Source organism: Myxine glutinosa, chromosome 12 (genome assembly GCF_964187855.1).
Source record: "Myxine glutinosa chromosome 12, kmMyxGlut1.1, whole genome shotgun sequence".
NCBI classification, from domain to species: domain Eukaryota; kingdom Metazoa; phylum Chordata; class Myxini; order Myxiniformes; family Myxinidae; genus Myxine; species Myxine glutinosa.
Genome location: NC_136272.1, coordinates 16,915,257 through 16,937,655, shown reverse-complemented (window position 1 = coordinate 16,937,655; position 22,399 = coordinate 16,915,257). Strand labels below are relative to the sequence as shown.

General features: G+C 43.9%; 1 protein-coding gene across 2 annotated transcripts in view; it reads right to left on the bottom strand.

Annotated features, from left to right (window-relative positions):
* CCDC66 (coiled-coil domain containing 66) overlaps positions 1–22,399 on the bottom strand; it is a 69,489-nt gene that overhangs the window by 39,267 nt on the left and 7,823 nt on the right. For both annotated transcript variants that reach the window (XM_068133163.2, XM_068133164.2), the window contains exons 2-9: positions 20,934–21,004; positions 16,738–16,763; positions 15,870–16,594; positions 9,510–9,631; positions 9,308–9,420; positions 7,552–7,791; positions 7,260–7,456; positions 877–961 (exon numbers count right to left, since the gene is read on the bottom strand). In XM_068133163.2, the coding sequence (XP_067989264.2) occupies positions 877–961; positions 7,260–7,456; positions 7,552–7,791; positions 9,308–9,420; positions 9,510–9,631; positions 15,870–16,594; positions 16,738–16,763; positions 20,934–21,004 (1,579 nt within the window). The remainder of the gene's footprint in view (positions 1–876; positions 962–7,259; positions 7,457–7,551; positions 7,792–9,307; positions 9,421–9,509; positions 9,632–15,869; positions 16,595–16,737; positions 16,764–20,933; positions 21,005–22,399) is intronic.

Below are 22,399 nucleotides of genomic sequence, written 5' to 3'. Positions count from 1 at the left end.
TGCGAAAAAGTTCAATATGAGTTTGTTTCACCCGTCTATGTTTGATTCACAATCTTATGCACCTCTAAGACCAACCTCGTTCCCCGGGCCCGCATGGGCCCTGGTTATCTTCAACGAAAATCGTCACCAAACACCGGAACCAATGAGATTCGAGCATTTGAAAAAATATTTCAAAAACAAAATCGCTCCATGGAGGCCGCCATCTTGCGGATGCGGAAGTATGCATAAAAAATTGAGAAAAAGTTCAATAGGAGAAAATTGAGAAAAAGATTGAGAGAAAAGATCTCAAAAATTGAGAAAAAGTTTCACCCGTCTTTTTTTGATTCACAATCTTATGCACCTCTAATTTGTAATTAAAATACTTTAAGACCTCGTTCCCCGGGCCCGCATGGTCCCTGGTTATCTTCAACGAAAATCGTCACCAAACACCAGAACCAATGAGATTCGAGCATTTGAAAAAATATTTCAAAAAAGCTTATTACGCGTTTCGGAGGCTGAAAACGGCGTCAAATATTCTAAAATCGACGAAGAATTATTTTTTAGAAATCTCGCGGCCGTAGGGAATCGTTTTTCACGGCCGAAAATATCCGAAGTTGAGACGGAATTCACCGAATTAATTAATTAATTAAGAAGGAAATTTTATAAATTTTAATCTCATCCAGAATGCAAATTGTGTCATTTTGAACTAGGTATGGTACCGACTACACCTACCTACTACCAACTACCTAACCTACTGATGCCATAGTGATGGTTAAAATAGTGGCAAGAGGCTTTGGCTTCGCCGGCTCATTGCGGCTTTGCAGTCGGGTACTCGTAGTAATGGTAATCGTCGTGTAAAGTGGGATTTACACACCGACGAGACGTGTAGATTCTCACCTGATGCTGCAACTTTTTCATCCTGTTCCTTTTAAGCTCTTCCAGCTGTGCTGGGTCCAGCAAGACAGCCGTGCTCCGTGAGTAGCTGACAGGAAGTATACTCGGTATTACATGACAGCACATATCCAAACATTCATAGCACAGTGCTTTGGTATCGGTTCGTACATTCGTATGCTCATCACTACACCCCACGTATGTCAGGTTCACCGTGTTAACAAATATAATTTCGTTCAAAATTTTGGGAGATTAGCAAGCCTGTACATTTTTGGAATCATCAGAGCATGGAGAATCCGAAAATCAATGTTGGCATTCGCACAGACACCTGCATGGCCGCCATTTTGGATTTTCAAAATGGCCGCCATAAATTACATATTTTGTCGCTATCTCAGCTTCCAGTCAACCGAGAAACTTAATTAAATATGCAAATCCTATGTTTTCTGGGTCAAGGAATCAAATAAAGGCCTCAAAACAGTGCTCAGGATTATAGAAAAGCAACAAACAAAGGTAATTGAAAACCATTGTCTTTATATTTGTGATATAACTGTATTACATAATACATGACATTGCAAGTCCTTTGAAGTTATAGGTATGGGTTTATAAAGCAAGAAAACAGCCTGGTGTTGGCTTAGCGGTTAGGGTGAGGCTTGGGATCCTAGGATCCTGGGTTCGAATCGCAGTCGATCGCTGAATTAACGCCAGGGGGGTTGACTCAGCCTGTCATCCTTCCGAGGTCGGCAAATTGAGTACCAGCTTGCTGGGATGAATGATCAGTCTAGACTACGGATTTTTATGTTAAGAAAATAGGCCTTTTATGTTTTGAAAAGCGGATTTTTTTTTTTATGTGAAAAAATCCCGAAATATTTTTTTCCCCCGTTTTATTCATTTTTTATTATTACCAAGTTTTTCAGAAATCAGTCAAAAAAAGAACAAAAAATGGTAAGCTTTTTCCTGCACAACATTAAGCACTCTGGGCTAGTAAACAGGTAAAAAATGACGTTCAGGTACCTTTATTGCAACCGCATTGTTTGATAAGTAGAGGACTAGAAGAAATTGACAAGACCCTTTTAGGAACGGTTAAAGTAGGTGTTTGAAATCATTATCTTGGTAATGTTCTCCTTGGTGAGGCGGTGTCGGCGGTCGGTGAGGACGTTTCTGTAGACGGAGAAGGACCTTTCCACGTCGACGCTGACGATGGGGCAGTACCTCAAGAGGGGGATGTCAGCAAGCTTGACTCCAGCCGGCACACCAACCTCAGATCCGTGCTGATCTCCATCCAGGATCAAAGCCACTGTCCTCAGCACACCAATGTCGGGATTGCGCTGCAGCACCGCCTTGAACTTGGTGAGCAGGATCTCCTTACGGCAGCCTCGGATCTTTTTGAGCTCCTCCTTGGCCTGATCAAGGAGCTGGAAGGCCTTGGCCAGCTCCATGCCGGCCTCCTCCAGCTGCTTAGGATCTTCGGGATGAACGACACGTGGGCATTTAAGAAGACCAAACTGAGCTTGATGTCCGCCTTTCCGAACAGGTCCTTGGCACTCCGGATTGCCATCGCGTCGTCATCGTTCAGCTGGTCCACAATGTCCTTGACGGCCTCGAAGTGCTTGGCGTAAAACACCGCGGCGTCGATCCACGTCCCCCACCGAGTCATAATGGGCTCTGGGGGGAGAGAAAGATTGGGCTGCTGCTCCTTCCAAAAGACAACACGCGACGGGGCTTTGACGAACACCTTCTTCATCGTGGCAATCAGGTCGTTGACGTCCTTGAACATTTCTCGGACTGTCTCGCAGACACGGTGGAGCGCGTGGGCAACGCAAGTCACATGCAGCAAGTCCGGGAAGAGTTCCTTCAGGGCATGGCCGGCCTTGATCATATAGGCCGCGGCGTCGCTGACGAGGACCTTGAGGCACTCCGGCTTGAAATCAGGCCAAAGATAGCGCAGCGTGTCATTGACTGCATGCACGATCTCCCCGGAGTTGGTCTTCTCCAGAAACATGCACTGGACGAGGTGGGGACGAAAGTACCCCTCCTTGGACAAGCGTCCCGCGATGATGTTGGCCACATATCGACCTGCCGAATCGGTCGTCTCGTCGACGGACAGCCAGATGGGCTGCTGTCCGAGGTCGGCACGGATCCCCGCCAAGGCCTCGTCGTAGCACTTGTCGAGGTAGTGCTTTCGAATCCAGCTTTCATCGGGGATCTGGAGAGTGATGTGCTTCTCCAGGAACGACCGGAGGGCAGGGTTTTCCAATTTCGACCATGGGATGCCGGCGGCCAGCATGGCCTGGCACAGCTCCTGAGCCACGACGTCGCACTTGTGCCTCTTTCCGCCACCAAAGTCCTCCATGGTGGCTTGCGTGACCGTCCTCTTCTTCTTCAAGGCCAAGTTGCTCTTGTGGCGGTCTCCTCGGACATGTTGGGCCAGCTCAGACTTCTGCTTTGCCCGGAAAGTCTTTTCACAAGCTCGACAGAAAGCCGTGTCACTCGACACATACTTGAAGGTGGCCCCATCGCCGCCAGCGTTGAATTCCTTCAGCCACTTGTCACGAAGAGCAGCACTCATCTTGATAGGAGACTTGTTCACACTTTGTGTACACTCTCTCACTGTAGTACACCGCCTCACTGCTGTACACGCTGGGGACGCAACGCACGCAAGTGGACGCAACGTTTTGTTTTTGAGATCGATCGCAGTTAAAAATTTCGATCGCAGTTTAAAATTTCGAAAAATTCCCTAATTTTTTTTAGCGTTGCCAGACATTTTCGACCAAAAAGGGCATTTTCTTTTATTTTTCCCGAAAAAGGGCGAAATATTTTTTTCCTCCGAAAATAGCAAAATAATTTTTTTGCGCGCAAAAAAGCCGTTTTATGTGAAAAAATATTTTATTTTTTTTCACATAAAAATCCGATGTATATCCGATGTATGAAAATCCGATGTATGAAATCCGATGTATAAAATCCGATGTATGAAAGATCATTGATCACGGTGTGTACCCCGGCTTAGAATAGGTACACCGTATCCCTGCGCATCGTAAGAGGCGACCAAGGGTTGGCGTCAGGAAGAGCATCCGGCCATAAAAACATTGCCTCAAACAGGGAACCATGATTGTCATGGGGCCCGCAAGGCTAACCCCCGCTCTAGCGGGGAAAATGGCCTTAAAACGATCATTCATTCATTCATATTCAAAGCAGCCTTGTTAGTATCAGATTGAACTATAAGTCTGTACCATTCAGGAATATGCTTTTACAGATCTTCATCACTGTCCTGAGTGTCATCTGGAAAGTCCTAAAAGTGAAGCAAGTGTTAGGATTAGAAGTCTAATGATCCCACCAATGGTTTTGACCCAGAAAACATAGGATTAGCATATTTAAATAAGATTCTAGGTTGACTAGAAGCCGAGATAGCGCAAATTATGTATTTTACGGTGTCCATTTTGAAAATCCAAAATGGCGGCCATGCAGGTGTCTGTGCAAATGCCAACATTAATTTTTGGATTCCTCATGCTCTGAATATTCCAAAAATGTACAGGTTTGCTAATCTCCAAAATTTTTGAACGAAAAAACAGACTGAACCTGACTATATCCTCCCCCTCCCTTTGATCTCATTCTTCCCCATGCCTATTGCCCCTCCAAATGTAGCTTTGTTGTGTCCCCCCCCCCCCCCCCCACCACCCCTTTCAACTATGTTATTCTTGTTACCCTGAGCTACCCTGAGCACGTGAGGCGAAGAGCGGGGTTAAGCAATTTGTTCATGTCCATCAGTCCGTCTGTCAGTTTATGATCGAGGAACAACTTATTCAAATTGAATGCCATATTTTGAACACGAATCAGAACACAAATAGAAAGACAAGTCATTCGCTTTACCATACCTTGGCTCTGAATTCGTCCCAACTGCACGTGCGCAGAGAGGAGCGAGATGATTTTTAACTCTGTCTGCCTACCTGGGAGTCAAAATTGAAAATCATTCCAAAACAGGAAACTTGCTGTTCTTAAGGACGTCATGAAGGACACATACGACAGACACGACTAACTAATATATGTGTTAGATAAGGTGGTGTAATAGACACTGTGTAAAATGGCGGTAAAACCGGAATCAATTTATTTATGCGACTTTTTACAATCTTTATTTTATTTAAATATTATATACTTAAACACCTTTGCACGAGAGGTCTGTCATAATACTTGCAAGAATCTCCGGTTTTGCAGTACTTCAATTTTAAAAAGCCATAGTCCCCCTTTCGCTCCGCTGAGCGACGGGGCGGGGAACAATAAAGGCTCAATGGGGTGGTGTATAAAGATGGTATTCAGGACCGCTGCTGGAATACTTAAATAGCACTAAACTTTCAGATTATTTTTTTTTTGAATGATCTTTAAAATCATCATTTTATTCAGATTAAAGTAACACTGCGCGGGGTATCGTGCTCAATGGACTCTCCGATTATGTTGCGTTCTAATCTGTGCTGTGTTCTCACTCTTCCAAGATCCTCAACTTCATATACAAACTGGAGAGTTTTTTTACTAAAAGCTTTTTTATACTGGATGTTTTTGGAAGAGACTCGTGTTCCAGTGTGCAAAATATCGAATTCAATTGAAAATTAAGCAGTTCCTCAATCATAGACTAACAGACAGATGGACGGAAGAAACTGCTTTACATCGCTTTGCATTATGCGCGTGGGGTAATAAATTGGAGCTACCTGTAATTCAGGTGTTGTTTCAAAGAGGCATGTGGGAATTACCTTTTAGCTTGGAAGGCAAATCTTACGCGTATGAACCTCGTCTTCACAAGCAAGGGTCCAATGAATCAGAAGAAATAGCATCAGAATCCAATGAAGAACAAGCTCCGTAGAATTCCACCATTAATCAAAATATGGTGGAAGCATTTCCTTTGTTTATTTATTACATTTGCTTATTGAGAATGATGTGGTTGTTTATAGACAGCATTAAATGGCCGCTCGAAGTTGCCCTGATAGTGGTGGCCTTTTTCCGTAAGCAGCTGCAGTAGGCTTGGGAATGGTTCTCTTGTGATATAAATTGGTTGGTCATGCCACGAATGTGATCCGGCTATGATTATTTAAGATCAATATATGTCAAAGTCAAGGTGTTGAACGACGAAATGAAACTTGTAGATGATATGGTTCCAGGCATGCCACTTGTTTACTTATCGGTGGGACAGTTGTCAACGTAGAGTTAATGGGATGCAGCGTGTTCGAGAGATCGATTTCCCGATGGCACCGCTGATGACACCCTGCACCGACTTTGGTAATGATTGGGACATAGATAATTGAGTGATGGGCTGACAGGATGGCCTAGAGGTACGCACACTCTCATCTCAGCCATCCAGCCTGGGTTCGAATCCCGACCCAGCTATAAACTGCCATCCCGGTGTTTCACAGGCAGGGTGATCCATCAATGCGTGTGCCGTCCCTCGCATGGACGTTAAACTCTGCGTCCCATCTGCCAGCATGAATAGGTGGACGTCAAACATCCCACAGAGCCCTTCGCAAAGAGTAGGCGAGGTCTCTCTGGCACCCCTCCCCCTCCCCCCCCCCCCCAAGCATGATCCCAGACCAGGAATCTGCTTTGGCGGAGCGTTAAGGGGCTCAGTCTAATCAGCCGCTTCGGATGTCACGTCGGACTTATTGCAAACTTGGGAGTGGGGGGCAGAGACAGATGATCAGCTGAACAGTAATTGATGAAGATGCTTGAGATCAACTTACCGATTTCCTTTAAACTGTTATGAAGGACTCAGCCACAGCATATTATAGTACTGTATAAGGATGTTCAGTGAGCTTCCACCTTCAATTAGACATTGGACTTTATACCACCATAGCTAAAATGAATGAAGAGAATTTTCTCATTTTCATTCTTTCTTTCTTTCTTTTATTCTTTCTTTCTTTCTTTCTCTCTTTCTTTCTTTCTTTCTTTCTCTCTCTCTCCTTCTCTCTCTCTCCTTCTCTCTCTCCATCTCTCTCTCTCTCCATCTCTCTCTCTCTCCATCTCTCTCTCCCTCCATCTCTCTCTCTCTCTCCATCTCTCTCTCAATCTCTCTCTCTCCATCTCTCTCTCTCCATCTCTCTCTCTCCATCTCTCTCTCTCCATCTCTCTCTCTCCATCTCTCTCTCTCCATCTGTCTCTCCATCTGTCTCTCCATCTCTCTCTCCATCTCCGACAGCTGAGTGCAAGGCAGAGACTAAATCAGTAAAGGAAGTACATTTCTGATCTTGATGCCTAATCTCAAGCTTTTTGTCACCTGGTTTCTTCAGTAAGTGATAGCATTGTGTTACTAATAAAAGACCATCCATCTCCACGTTTCCTTCACCCAGTATCCCCGATCTAAACATTTATTACAACATAAGACTCCTCCTTCCCAGGTGATCGGAATATCTTACCTGGACTTTGGCTGAGAAGCAATCAGTTTCTGCACAGGTCTCGTAGTGTCCGAGACAGTTGCTACAAAACGGCTTTGCACTGGCTCTGTAGATCGGGAACAATCAGTGTGTTGTCCTAACTGTGACTGCCCCAATAACGGTAATGGCTTCGATCGAAACGAATCAAAATGCTTCTCGAACTGACTATGGTCACTGTCCTGGAATGAAATAAACATGAATGGAATCAGCAAGCACGAGCAATGTGTGGATAATTGTACAAAAAAAGAAGAAGAAAAGCAAACCATGTACTCACCGCATAACGATGTCGCCTCTCCTGAGCTCGACGCAGTTGCGCCTCATCACGTTGTCTGTTAAGCTCTTCAAGCCAACGCTGTCGCTCCACTGCTCGGATATCCACAGAAGCCCCGTGATTACACCCAGACCCAACATCAGCCTCGGGAGGTTCCAAAGAAGCAGTATTCTCCAAAATAACCTCAGGCTGCTGTACAGGGTCACGGTTCTCCAAGACAGCCTCATCGTGGAATAAGGTTTCCTGAATCATCGTGCAATGTGGTAACAGATAAACAATAATGTGTCTGATTTATTGGTATGGATACCATTTTTTTTTTTTAATAACCAAAACTGGAATTGTAAGCATTCGCAAACAAGCACAATACATCTCCCCTACCCCTTCATCCACTTTTTTTTTTTTTTTTTAAGTCCCTCGTAGGTCTTTCCCTCGTGGTCCCCATGTGCTGTCTTTCCCTCGTGGTCCCCATGTGCTGTCTTTCCCCCACGGTCCCCCTGTGCTGTCTTTCCCTCGCGGTCCCCCTGTGCTGTCTTTCCCCCGTGGTCCCCCTGTACTGTCTTTCCCTCGTGGTCCCCCTGTGCTGTCTTTCCCTCGCGGTCCCCCTGTACTGTCTTTCCCTTGCGGTCCCCCTGTGCTGTCTTTCCCTCGCGGTCCCCCTGTGCTGTCTTTCCCTCGCGGTCCCCATGTGCTGTCTTTCCCTCACGGTCCCCATGTGCTGTCTTTCCCTCGTGGTCCCCATGTGCTGTCTTTCCCTCGTGGTCCCCATGTGCTGTCTTTCCCTCGCGGTCCCCATGTGCTGTCTTTGTCTTTCCCTCGTGGTCCCCCTGTACTGTCTTTCCCTCGTGGTCCCCCTGTGCTGTCTTTCCCTCGCGGTCCCCCTGTGCTGTCTTTCCCTCGCGGTCCCCATGTGCTGTCTTTCCCTCGCGGTCCCCATGTGCTGTCTTTCCCTCGTGGTCCCCATGTGCTGTCTTTCCCTCGTGGTCCCCATGTGCTGTCTTTCCCTCGTGGTCCCCATGTGCTGTCTTTCCCTCGCGGTCCCCATGTGCTGTCTTTGTCTTTCCCTCGTGGTCCCCCTGTACTGTCTTTCCCTCGTTTCAAAATCGTTTCAATTTTGCTGAAGATCTGAATATGGATTCGGCTACAACAATTATTTAATTTTTAAGTAATTCTTCACCATTGAGAGATCGGATGAAAAGTGATATATAACATGATATTTAAAAAAGTTATGGACGAGTTATGAATAAACTTGGTGGACGAGTTGGTTAGGTGACAAGAACAAACCGATTAGATTTTGGTCCAGGTCCGAATCCAGATCCGGCCTATCAGTGGATACAAAACGTAAACTGTTCACCGGGCAGAGGTATGCGCTCTACCGAGTGCCGTTCTAGTTCGATTTTGGATTTTTGGGGGATTTTGTATGGATGCAGATCCGGCCTATCAGGGGGATACAAGTACACTGTTCAGCCTGGTAGAGGTATGCACTCTATCGAGTGTCATTCTAGTTTTTGGAGTTTCACATTTAACACCTTCAAATCGAATTTGGGGCTGAAATTGAAAAAAATGAAAAAAGGGTGTCTCGGCACATTAGACCGAGGTCCCTCTATGCCAAATGTAATGAGGAATACCTCAAAAAATGAAGGAATGCGAGGAGGGGAGACAGTAAGGAGAAGAAGAAGAAGAAAAGAAAAAAAGAGGCAGAAGAGGAGAAAAGGAAGGAGAGGAAGAAGAAGATACCAGCAAATTAAAAGGAGGTGCATACCTTCTTGTGTGAAGGCACTCGATCACCACTCCACCAACTGTCCAATCCCTCAACATTCTGCTGAGCACACATTTCTTTTTGCCGCTGCTGACGTTTCAGTTGCACCTGTTCATCTACACATTCACATGTACAGCATACAATGATGGGACTCTACAAACCATGACAACGAACACAATGTGGTATCACAACAAAATATGCTCACCAAGCTCCCTTATCCACTGCGCTCTGTTGCTCTGCAGTTTGTCCTTCATCGTCATTCGTTCTCCAATCATGTTCCATAACCCTCCATATGCTTCTTGAGTGTCATTTGACGCCACATTTTGTCTGCCACCCAGAAAAAGCACGATGAATATACAGTAACAAATAAACTCACTTGTTGAGCTGCACGAGTTGATCATAGGTGTTAGCACAATAACATCAGAGGGCCATAAGAGCTTACAAAGAAAAACCACAAGGGATTCTTCCACCTCGTTTGGATTTTCCTGTTTGGAATTCTCATTTGAAGACATAGCTGGGGATCACAAGTTCAATTTACATATGTTGACTTGTCTATTGTCCATGAACATCTTTGTTACCTCTACCACCAAAGGTAAACGGAGGTTTAATATGTATTCACCGCTGTTTGTCTGTCTGTGAGCAGGATATCTCAAAAAGTTATGGACTGATTCAGATGAAACTTGGTGGACATGTTGGGTGTGTGACAAGGACAAATTGATTAGAATTCAGTGAAGGTCCAGATCCGGATCAGATACTATAATTTTTTAAGTGATTCTTTATCGTTGAGCGATGGAGCCAAACATGATATACAGTATAGTACAATATCTAAAAATGTTGTGGACGAGTTATGATGAAACTTGGTGGATGAGTACGGTCGGTGACAAGATCAAGTGATTAGATTTTGGTTCAGGTCCGGATGCAGGTCCAGCCTATCAGCAGGATGCAAAAGGTAAACTGTTCAGCCTGGCGGAGCTACAGTGCCTTCAGAAAGTATTCACACCCCTGCCTTTTTTCACATTTTGTTGTTGTTACAGCCTGAATTTAAAATGGATTGAATTTCGAATTTTTTTTGTCAATGATCGACACACAATACCCCATAATGCCAAAGTAGAATTTTTTTTTTGGAAAGTTTTACAAAATAATAAAAAATGAAATACAGAAATATCTAATTTACATAAGTGTCATTCAGCCCCCTGAGTCGATACTTCGTAGACGCACCAGTGACAGCGGTTACAGCTTCGAGTCTTATTGGGTATGTCTGCATCACCTTTGCACTTCCGAATTTGGGGAGTTTCTCTCATTCTTCCTTGCAGATTTGCTCAAGCTCTGTCAAATTAGATGGGAAGCTTCGATGAACAGCAATCTTCAAGTGTTTCCACATATTAATCAATGGGAATCAGGTCTGGGTGTTGGCTCAGCCACTCAAGGACTTTCACGTTCTTGTTTTGAAGCCATTCCAATGTTGCTTTGGCTGTACACTTGGGGCCATTGTTTTTTTGGAACATAAACATTCACTGCAGTCCAAAGTCTTTTGCACGATGAAGCAGGTTCTCCTCAGTGGTTTGCCTGAACTTGGCTCCACTCATTTTCCCCTCTATCCTTACAAGTCTCCCAGTCCCTACCACTGAAAAGCATCCCCATAGCATGATGCTGCCACCACCATGCTTTACGGTAGGGATGGTGTTAGATGTGTGATGAGCTGTGCTTGGTTTCCACCAGACATAGCACTTTGCATTCAGACCAAAGAGTTCAATTTTCATCTCACCAGACCACGGAATATTTTGCCTCATGCTCTCAGTCTTACACGTGCCTTTCTGCAAACTCCAAGCGTGCTATCATGTCCCTTTTTCTCAGGAGTGGTTTCAGTCTGGCCACTCTCCCATAAAGCCTAGATTTGTGAAGTGCTGCAGAGACTGTTCTCCTTCCATCAGGTTCTCCCATCTCAGTCAAATAACTGTAGTTCTGACAGAGTGGTCATTGTGGTCTTGGGCACCTCCATGACCAAGGTCCTTCTCGCCCGGTTGCTCAATTTGGTCGGACGGCCAGCTCTAGGAAGGGTCGAGGTAGTTTCATATTCTTTCCATTTTCTAAAGATAGAGATCACCGTGCTCTCGGGAAACTTTCAACACTCCAGAAATGGTTTCATACCCTTCCCAGATCTATGCCTTCTCACAATTCCATCTCAGAGTTCTATAGACAGTTCCTTGGACTTCATGGTAGAGTTTCTGCTCTGACATGTACTGTCCACTGTGGGACCTTTTATAGAAAGGTGTGTATCTTTCTAAATCATGTCCAATCAATTGAATTGGCCACAGGTGGACTTCAATCAAGTTGTAGAACATTTCAAATATGATCAAAGGAAATTGGATGCACCTGAGCACAGTTTGGAGTTTCATAGCAAAGGGCATAGTTTCATAGTTCATAGCAAAGGGGTTGAATACTTATTCACTCAAGACATTTCAGCTTTTCATTTTTAATCATTTAGTAAAATATATCTATATATATTATTTGCTCTTTGACATTATGGAGTATTATGTGTAGATCAGAGACAAAATATCAATTTCATACATTTTCAATTCAGGATGTAACAACAAAATGTGAAAAAGCCAAGGAGTGTGAATACTTTCTAAAGGCACTGCATGCGTTCTACAGAATTCCACTCGTGTTACTTATGTAAAAGCATATTTAAGTCTCCAATTCCTATTTCATCCATGTAAAATGTACAAATGCAGGAAATGCTTTTGTTCACACATCGAGGAGGGCAACAAAGAAAAGCTGCCAAATTTCCAGCCTCAGTAACCAGTCTTGCAGCATTGACGACGTAGCTTCTCGAGCACATATCACCATAATAGTGACGAGTGAGTGAAGCACAACAATTTTAGCTGAATGCTCATTAGGTAAGCATCCTTATGGACATAGCGAAGTACTAAAATCAAATGAAGGCAAATATATCAAATTTTACAGCAAAATAATGAAGTGCTACAATCATATTTCTCCGAGCAGTTTAGCTTCAGGCGATGCTACAAGTGAAATCATTATCTGTATGGATTCTTAAGTTTCAGAAGATGGTGTGGTGTGGGTGGGAGTAATTGGTGAGGGTGCTAATGTCGTGGGTGGAGAAAAAAAAATGTGAAAGGGATAATCTTGCCGCTTTGAAATAAATTGGGTAAGGGGGCGACACCCCCACTGGCCCTGATGGTGGATCCATGCCTACCATGAAATTAAAGTGATATAAACTGCACCAGCTACTTCAAAATAATTCTGAGAAAACTGTTAAAAACTAGAATGGCCATCGGTGCAACGCATATACCTCTGCCAGGCTGAATAGTTTACGTTTTGTATCCTACTGATAGGCCGGATCTGCATCCTTAACCAAAATCGAATGGTCTTGTTATCGTCTCCGACCCAACTCATCCATCACGTTTTGTCAGAATCTGTCCACAACTGTTTGAAATATCATGATATGTATCGTTTTTGGCCCTATCTCTCAATAGTGAAGAATCACTTTTAAAATTTTGAGCATCCGATCACGATCTGCATCTTCACCAAAATATCAATTCTTTCGTACCACACACCCAACATTGTCCACCAAATTTCGGCCGAATCCTTCCATAATCTTTTGAGATATCCTGCTCATACACACACAAACAAACAAACAAACAGGAATGAAAACATAACCTCCGTCCACCTTCGGTGGTGGAGGTAATTACATCCAACAATAGATGCAAAGACTCCACATTCTATTCTTTAGGACTCATAAGGCTGGGGCACTTTCAAAGCTTATGATCCAAATATTTGCAAGGAACATTATTTCATTCAAAGAGGAAAAGTAAGGAGTTTTATGTTACAAGAGGGCAAAGGAAAGCCATTCGGTATGCGCACCAAGTATCCCTTATCTGCACTATACAGCCTTGCGATTTCTCACTGCTCGGACATGGATCCATGCCACCCCAACATCGATGTCATTATCCGGTTCATGTATGATGCAATCAAATTACAGTAATGGATTTCCTGCATAGGCATATGCGCGATGCATTCTCAAGTCAATGCCACTGCATTGGAGTTGGTGCCGTTCAGGTGTCGTTTAAACCGTTTTCAACTGAGAGGGAATGTCGTGCTGATGCGTTATGGCTCAGCCTCATTCCCAGCACAGAGCGCTAATTGGGGTATATGTCAACACGGTGCCAACATGCTAATTGAGACAAGGCGTTGAGGTACATGCCAAAGTATGCAAACACAATTTCAAAATGATGGGAATTTGGTGACCCAGATCCAGCTCAATCCTCTCCACATTTATTTTAAAAACAAAAACGCAATAGTTATTATACAACCCCTTGAGCTGTTACAATCTATCAGTGGAAAAAGATTAACATCAATCACAGCAGTATAAAACGGAATCCATCCAATCATCAAAAAATAGGTGGCAATGAGAAAGTATTCATTGTAAATGATGATCCATTTGCGTTGCCACACGACAATATGTAAATGTGTATCGTGTAGCGCCATTCCAGGTGGTTGGTACAAGTCCCCACCCTTTACACGACAGTATTCCTGTCCCTATGTTTTCCAGTGCAGTGAGGTGTTTCGAATTACGCAACAAAAGGTACTTGAGAGGTATTTTGAATTACACATTTGAATAAGGATAATAACACAACCCCCCTGGCCACTCCTGTAGGGAGCGGGTGCTTCTGGTATATATAATTTTTAAAGTGCTTGTTTGTTTGTGGATTTATTTGTTTGTGGGATTGTCTTCTTCTTTCTTATGCAGCCCAAGGCTGCAGGGTAGCATCATTGTCTGAGGGTGCAGCTGTGCCGCTGAGGTAGTGCCCCCTGTAGGTCAGGGAAGCAATTTGTAATTTGTTCATGATGCCGGCCATAGCTCGCTTACTCTTCGTGAAGGACACCATGGAATCTTTAACGTCCACAAACTAATGCCGGCATACGGTACGCCAGGTTTAATGTCCATCCAAAGGACGGCAGACAATTTGAAGAACCATCCAGTCTGTGAGACACCGGGATGACAGTCTATAACTCGGTTTGAACTCAGGTGAGATAGCTTAGAGGTGAGTGTGCATCCCCCGAGGCCATCCTGCCAGCCTTGTGGGACTGTTTGTATGTTTGACTTGTATGCATTTCTAAACCGCTGAACCGAAGGAGTTGAAACCTGGTGGTTGTACTCATGTGATGGACATGGAGGTTTTCGGGGGAAAATTATTTTTATTTAACCCCACGGATTCAGGCCAACTCTCTCCATGTAAATATGTGTACCACAGCACCACCTTGTGGAAGCCGGGATTACAAGTTATAACAAGATGAGCAATATAAATCATTCTAGGGGAGGGAGTATGAATGGACCACACTGAGGCAACAGGTTCTTTGCGAGTGCATGGAACACAACAACAACAACAACAACAACAACAACATGCATTTTAAGGCCATTTTCCCTGCTAGAGCGGGGGTTAGCCTTGCGGCCCCCATGACAATCTTCTCCATTTTGCCCTATTTTTTGCATCTCTCCTTGTTAACCCCGTTGCCCGCATTTCTTCTTCCACCATCTTTAGCCAAGTCTTTCTCGATCTTCCCCATCCTCTACTTCCTTCTACATTCATTTCCATCACTCCTCTCAACCAGTCACTTTCATCCTTCCTCAACACATGACCAAACCGTCTCAACCTGTTCCTCTTCACAGCATCCATCACAGGCTCTATTCCCATCATCTTTCGCAATTCATCATTTGTCTCTCTTCCTCTCTCTCAACGATACTCCACACATCAACCGAACCATTCACATTTCCACCCTTTCCAGCCTTCGTTGCTGCTCTACGTTCATTACCCATGTCTCGCTCCCATAAATCATAACACTTCTCACACATGCAGCAATTGCAGCATACACCTTTCCCTTCAGCTTCAACGACACTCCCCTCCTCATCAGCACGCCACTCAGTTCCCGAAACTTCTTCCATGCACATCTCACTCGAGCAACCATTGCCGAGTCTGATCCACCTTCTCCATTCAGCATGTCCCCGAGGTAGCAAAATGTTTTCACACCTTCCAGCTTCACGCCGTCTCCAAGATCCAACTCAACATTTCCTCCATGTGCAGCTCCCTCTGTGCACACCTTACATTTGAATGTAGCTGCCACACTGGTTAATGACCCTCTCAGACCACTACATTTTTGATGAACCCACTCAGCGCACATTGTACATTGAATGGAGTTCACTCTGACACCCTTCCTGCACACAGCACATGGCCACTTCCCAGTTCTTTCCACCTCACCACATGCTTTACCACTTGCCATCACCTTCGTCTTTCCGATATTCACCTTCAGACCTTTTCTCTCCATACATTCCTTCCACCTGTTCATATTTTCCTTCAGTCCATCCATACTTTCCGCAATCAACACCAGATCATCTGCATACAACAACTCCCACGGTAAACCCTCCTTTACGTTCTGAGCCAGCACCTCCATCACAGCTACAAATAGTAGTGGACTTAGTACCGACCCCTTAGTACTTAGTACGCAATGCATGGAACACAAATGGTATAGAAATATTCAATGGACTCACGCATTGTCCTGCACCCGTGTCGTCTGGCCTCGATTCAGCAAAATTGTTTGGTGGTTAATAGCCAGTGGAGGATTCAGGTGTGCATCTTGGCTTTCTGCTTTTACAGGACTTTGCGTTCTTAAAGACCTCTGCTCTAAAAGTTTCTCTGCCACTTCGTCATCTGGATTATTTGTGGCTTTTTCTTTTGCAAGAACGTTATTAACAGCGTTGGATCTCGAGTCAAGATCTTTCATGACCCGACCTGACTTCCTCTTCTGTATCACTTGGAGCCGTTCTCTTGCTCCAGAGGCCACTGCTATGCCAGCACCTCTAATATGGTCGTTGTGTTTGAACCTCGACTTTCCAACCGTTGAAGGTAGTGCATTTTGTTGCTCCAATCGGGGCATTGCTTTGGAAAGTTTGTTCTCGTTAGGTTGTGAAGCAGTTGACTTGGCACTTTTCGGTTTTCCCCTTGAGGACTGACGTCGTTCTTGGGCTTCAGCTCGAGATCCAAGTCCAGACTCTGTAACTTGTGAAGCTTTATTTATGGTCCGCAGGCCAACATTCAGGCGAGTTCCATTAACATGTTGCCCATTCTGGAATGGGCAGCGATTCACTCTCGATTTGCACATCCGATCATGCAGTGCAGCCAATCGTGTTGTACAAGTCCTCTCTGCATCGGCATTGGGGACATCCTTCTTTCCTTGGGTTTTTGCAGCCAGTGATTCATTGTTGTCATGAATGCTCTATTAACACACACAAAGACAGAAATGGTGAAATGAATGACATCCCAAGAGACACTGAATCTAATGATATGCACAGTCACAGATGTGTGTATACACACATACACACATACACACACGATGTTGCATCAGCCAGCCAAACTCACTTTGGTTGTCAGTTTCCTCTTCATACCTGTAAAGGATGGAAAAAAAAAAGTTCAGGGAAAAGAAAATTTTACAATTAACAGAGAAAGGAACCGTTTTACAATTAACAGCACAACCACAGTCAGAGTGCCGATCGATCCCTATTTTTTTTTTTTTTTTTTTTGGGGTACAAGATCGAGGCTCGTGTAAGAGCTAACATTGATCACAAAAAGACAAACAGACACATAAAACATAAGATAAAGGGAGCGGGAGACAAGATGGAAAGCAGGGACATCAGAGATCTGTGGGAGGGAGAGGGCTTGGGGGAGAAGGCATGGGAAGGGGAGGGGGTGGGGGGGGGGGGGGGGAAGAGGTTAAAAAAAAACAAAAAAAAAAACAAACTATGGATACATTCAAAGTACACCGCCCCCATGCCAAATAATTAAATATCCTCCAGTGCGGCATTGCCGGCGCGCCATTGCCGGCGCGCCAGCTCATAGAGACTGTATTGGGAGGGAGAGCTGTACAATAATTGATTGATTAATTGCATAATTAAAATCAATAAAAGATTGTCATAAAATATTTTCTTAATCAATTGGCTAATAGCATAACTAAACCACTAGTGCTTCATCCGAAGATGTATCTTATATAAATTTAATTAAATAAGTCATTAATTAAAAATTAAATAATCAATTGATTAAACAATAAAGAATTAATCGATTAAATGATTAATCAATAAATCAAAAATTTCCTTTATATCCAAATCACTTGGTCATTGGCATGTCCAAACATCAGCTTCCTAACTCAAAAGGTGCCTGAGTTAATGGCCAGAAGATAAAGGAAATGTATAAGTACTTAATTAATCGCTAATAATTAAATAACTAATCAATTAATTGATTAATCAAAAAAACAAAAATACCGTTTTTGACAAAGGACTTGCTCACTATTGTGCCGAAATTTCAGCTTCCTAGCTCAAAGGATGGCTGAGATATCGCTCGGACAACCAAGAAAACAAGAAAACAACCAGAGTGAAAACTGAGTACTCCCTTTCAGCTTTCAGCGTGCCCCCTTCGGTGCCTGGCAGTGACGTTACGCAGTGCCTGGCGATGGCATAGGAAAGGAGCGGTGAAGAAAAAAAACACATGGACACTGCTAGGACTTCCAGGAAAGAAGTCGGTATTTCAAAAAAGTGGATCTGGGGTGAATTAACGGGGGTAGAGAAGATCAAGGTTTTGGATGGGGGGAAATAAGAGATGGTGGTGAACAGCTGTTTTAAAGACCTGGAGGGAGGAGTGGGATTGGAGAGAGTGAGGGAGTTTGTTCCAGGGATGGGAGAAAAGAGGAATGAAAGAGTGAAGGTGAATAGAGAGTCTTGATTTTGGCAATTTAACCATAAGAGGGTTGCTGGCAGATCTTGTGCGACCTGTAGGAATACTTGGGGGACAGTCACAAATAAACAATTTGCAGTATGTTGTCCTGATGAGCCCATAATGAGGGCCAAATCTAGATCGACATCTCTGCCTTTGTCTATTCGTGACCCTAGAGCTGTAATCTCAGTCTGCAGACTTGAGTACCACGTGGATGCCTCCTAGTTTGGAGGTGATGTGTTGGTATAATTTATGCACATGATGCCAGCGTCATGTCATAGGGTTAGTGTGCTTCCTTGGTTATATATATATATATATTATTTTTGTCTTTACATAATTTTATAATCAACAACATATCAGTGAATGATAATATTTAATTAAAATTGAACATTGGTGATCAAAAATCAAAATATTGAAATTTTATTAATTACTGCGCAGAAAGGTTGGAATCCTGAATAGGAGGGAATTCCTCCTGAGGAAATGCCCCGCTGAGGGCGAAGAGAAAGGCGGCGCCATTGTTGTGACGTCGCTGGTACCCAGAGTATCCCGGGAAATGATGGCACTTCCCCCAAGCTTAGTAGCTATGGTTGCCTCGTCAGAAAGTCCATGTGTGTGTGGCATGTGTTAATGGCAGCTACATTATGAGTGTTAAACCTTGTAATATATCTATATATATATATATATATATATATAATAAAATGATCACCAAGAGGCCTGGCACTTGGCATAAACACATGCTACGAACCAATTAATGTAAGATTTACTGTACAGTTTGCGAAAAACAAAGTGTGTTGTCATGACATTAAAATGTTTTTACTGTGCGGAGCTGACAGGATAGCCTAAGAATGAAGAACTAGTCTTGCTCATGTCTTGCTGGTTAAGAACTAATCTTACTAGTGAAGACGAGTGTCGATCTATGTCGACGGACAGGTATAACAATGGATGAAATCAACTTCACGTTGATTGAGGTGTGCTAACCGCCATGAGAAGCAAGAAGCTGACAGGCGTTAGCGCTTCGTCAGAACAAATGGGGGTGAAGGGTCAACTCCTGAAACATTGGACAGGCTCCGTCAGGGTTTGGTCCCCCGTCTCGTTGCACAGCCAAAACTTCCTCTCGTGCTATCTCGGCCAAATCCCTACCATCCCGGTCTTCACCTTCAAGTGAGCACTAAGATCCTCTCACTCTAATCTCTCTTGCCACTTGTTACCTTACCCTTGATGTAATCTCTTCTATTTTATCTTCATATATATATATATATATATTATAATTGTTGAAAGGATCTTCTCAAATTTATCAAGGGGGACTGTCTCCGCCCTCGTGGCTAGTTTCGTTTTTTTCAGCTGGTTCCTGAACCGTTCATGCTTCCCTTTACTCCCCCGTGCCTCATGTATGGAATACATCTTGCATTGGAGGATTATCTCCTCCTCAACACTTCAGGTTTCCGTTTGTAGTTTTCTCCTCTGGAGTATTGTCTTTGATGGTGGTGCCAGTTAGGACCTTCACAGCTTCTTGCTTTGGTGCATCTTCATGTCTCTTCACAAGGTGATGTTTTTCCTCACTTGAGAAGACGCAGTCATTATTTTTTACTGCGCACTTTCCTGCTGCTCGGTGTGGCCGCGCAGGCATAGGGTTTCCACTATAGGAGGCCTGTGACTCTTTGCTTGTGATAATTTTCTTCTTTTTATCAACACAAGATGTTCCATCGTTTCCCTGTGCCCAGTCTTCATCACTTCCTCCCGTTCTACTGAAGGCCCCTTCGACCCTGGACCCGCTGTGACCTTGCCCAATAGTCTGGACCATGAATGAGCCACACGGCATCACAGTCCGCTCGCTTTACTCACACCTTCATTGCCAGGACTGACGTCGGCTGTCAGGGTCGATAATACCCTGGAATTACCCGGCGCCTCGATCAATGCATCACCACAGGTGGAGAGAGAGAGGAGAGAGAGGAGAGAGAGGAGAGAGAGGAGAGAGAGGAGAGAGAGGAGAGAGAGGAGAGAGAGAGAGAGAGAGAGAGAGAGAGAGAGAGAGAAAAAGTTCCTGTGCATCATTTATGCCTATGTGGAATATGACAAATGAAAACAAAACATCACATTGTTTGGTCATATCAACATTTAGCTTTTGATAAACATGAAATCGACATGAGAATGTCACAACAGCCTCGAAGACGGGTGTAGTCAAAAGTCAATTAACAGCTCAATATTTGGTGTGTCCACCATTTGCATTGACACGTGCTTGGCAACGGCACCTCATTGAGGACACAAGATGGTTGAAGAAGGCTTGAGGGATGTCATTGCAGATCTGTACCAAGGCCTGCCGCAGTTAGGCCAACGTCGCCGGCTGGTTTTGAAGACGTTTTGTGGCATTTCTGTCTCAAGCATGCTAATAGCACCTGGACGGTTATTTTAGGAAAGGCGTGCCATCACGCTTGCGATGTTTAGGCCTCAATAAAAATGTTTTTTCACAGCTGGGATGGGTCACTGAATCGTGCTACGTTGCAATTTGCTCAGTACCACGTGCAGCACTGTCACGTGCAGCACTGTCACGTCATTCAGTACACATGCATGGCAATTTGTGCGTGCCGTGCACAGGATGTACGTGCAAGTTAAGGATATTCATGGGTAAACTGGGGAACTTGTCAAGGCACATGTCGGCTGACCATTATATTGCTTGGGTACATGTCAGTATCATTTTGTGTAATCTTTTTATGGTGCAAAGGAAACTTTTTTCCATTTGTATATAATAGATTTATATTTATTATTTTCAATTTGAAGCCCATCTGCATGGAATGGTGGATCCGCCCAAGCATTTGAGTGTTATTTGACATTTAACACCTTGTTTTTGTACTTACTTTGACCGGATGAAGATATTAAGAGTTGTGGTTTTCCATCATGAAGGTACACCTCCAGCATCAGGTCATCCCTGTTTCAAACATTAATGAAGAGAAAATGGTTTCTTTGGTTTAAATTGTTTCAAACCCAGAATTTTAAGACATCAATATATTCTATCAAACAGAAAGAACAATAAACATGGATGTTCCAGAATGAAATCATTTGATGTCTAAAAAGCAAATATACTGTCAGATGAAATGAATGAATGATCGTTTTAAGGCCATTTTCCCCGCTAGAGCGGGGGTTAGCCTTGCGGGCCCCATGACAATCATGGTTCCCTGTTTGAGGCAATGTATGGCCGGATGCCCTTCGTGGCGCCAACCCTTAGTCGCCTCTTACAATGCACAGGGATACGGTGCACCTATTCTAAATTGGGGTACACACCGGGATCATTCATCCCAGCAAGCTGGTACTCAATTTGCCGACCTCGGAAGGATGACAGGCTGAGTCAACCCCCCTGGTGTTAATTCAGCGATCGACCGGGATTCGAACCCAGGATCCTAGGATCCCAAGCCGGCACCCTAACCGCTAAGCCAACACCAGGCTATATGATATGCAAACTGGATATGCAAAGGCTCAGATATGCAAACAAAAAAATTAATCAGAAATCTTAAAACATTAATTACACAAAACTTGCTTAACATTCACGTTACACACTCTATGTGAATGGTCAATGTGAAAACATGTTATTGGTTCTTGTCCAACTCAGACAGAAATAGTGGGGCGAGTGGACGTGTTGGAGAATGGGAGGGAATCTATGAATTTAATGTTAACGCCATTTTTCCAGGCAAACATAAAAAATATATATTCCAAAATAATGTTAAAGAACACACGATTGGTGTCGGGAAAGGCAAGACATTTTTATTGATGTTGGGGCTACCCTCATCTATGTGTCCTGGCTTCTTCTTTAACACCCTAATATAATTCGTTCAAAGTCTTTTGCTGCAAATTGTAAGTTAATCATACTATACGTTTAGAGAACGCACATTCACCTCTAAGCCTGGGTTTGAATCCCGACCCAGCTATAAACAGTTATCCCGGTGTTTCACATGGAGTGTGCCTTCCCTTGGATGGACGTTAAACTACTGGGCATAGCGTATGTCGGCATTTGTTGATGGACGTTAAAGATCTCACGGTGTCCTTCATGAAGAGCAGGCGAGCTATCGCCGACACCTAGAACAAATTCCAAATTCCTGCTCTAACCTAGCGGGCACTGCATCAGCGGCACAGCCGCAACACCTTATCCAGTGATGCTACCCCGAAGCCTTGTGCTGCATACAAAAGAAGAATCTACCATGACAGATTTCCACACTGTTCAAAATACATTGATCGAAGGCTCATGAGTGGAGATAGTGCATAAATCTCGTGGAGGACAAAGACATTAGTTGACATCAGTGTACTTTAATGGAAATTACAGAGACAATAG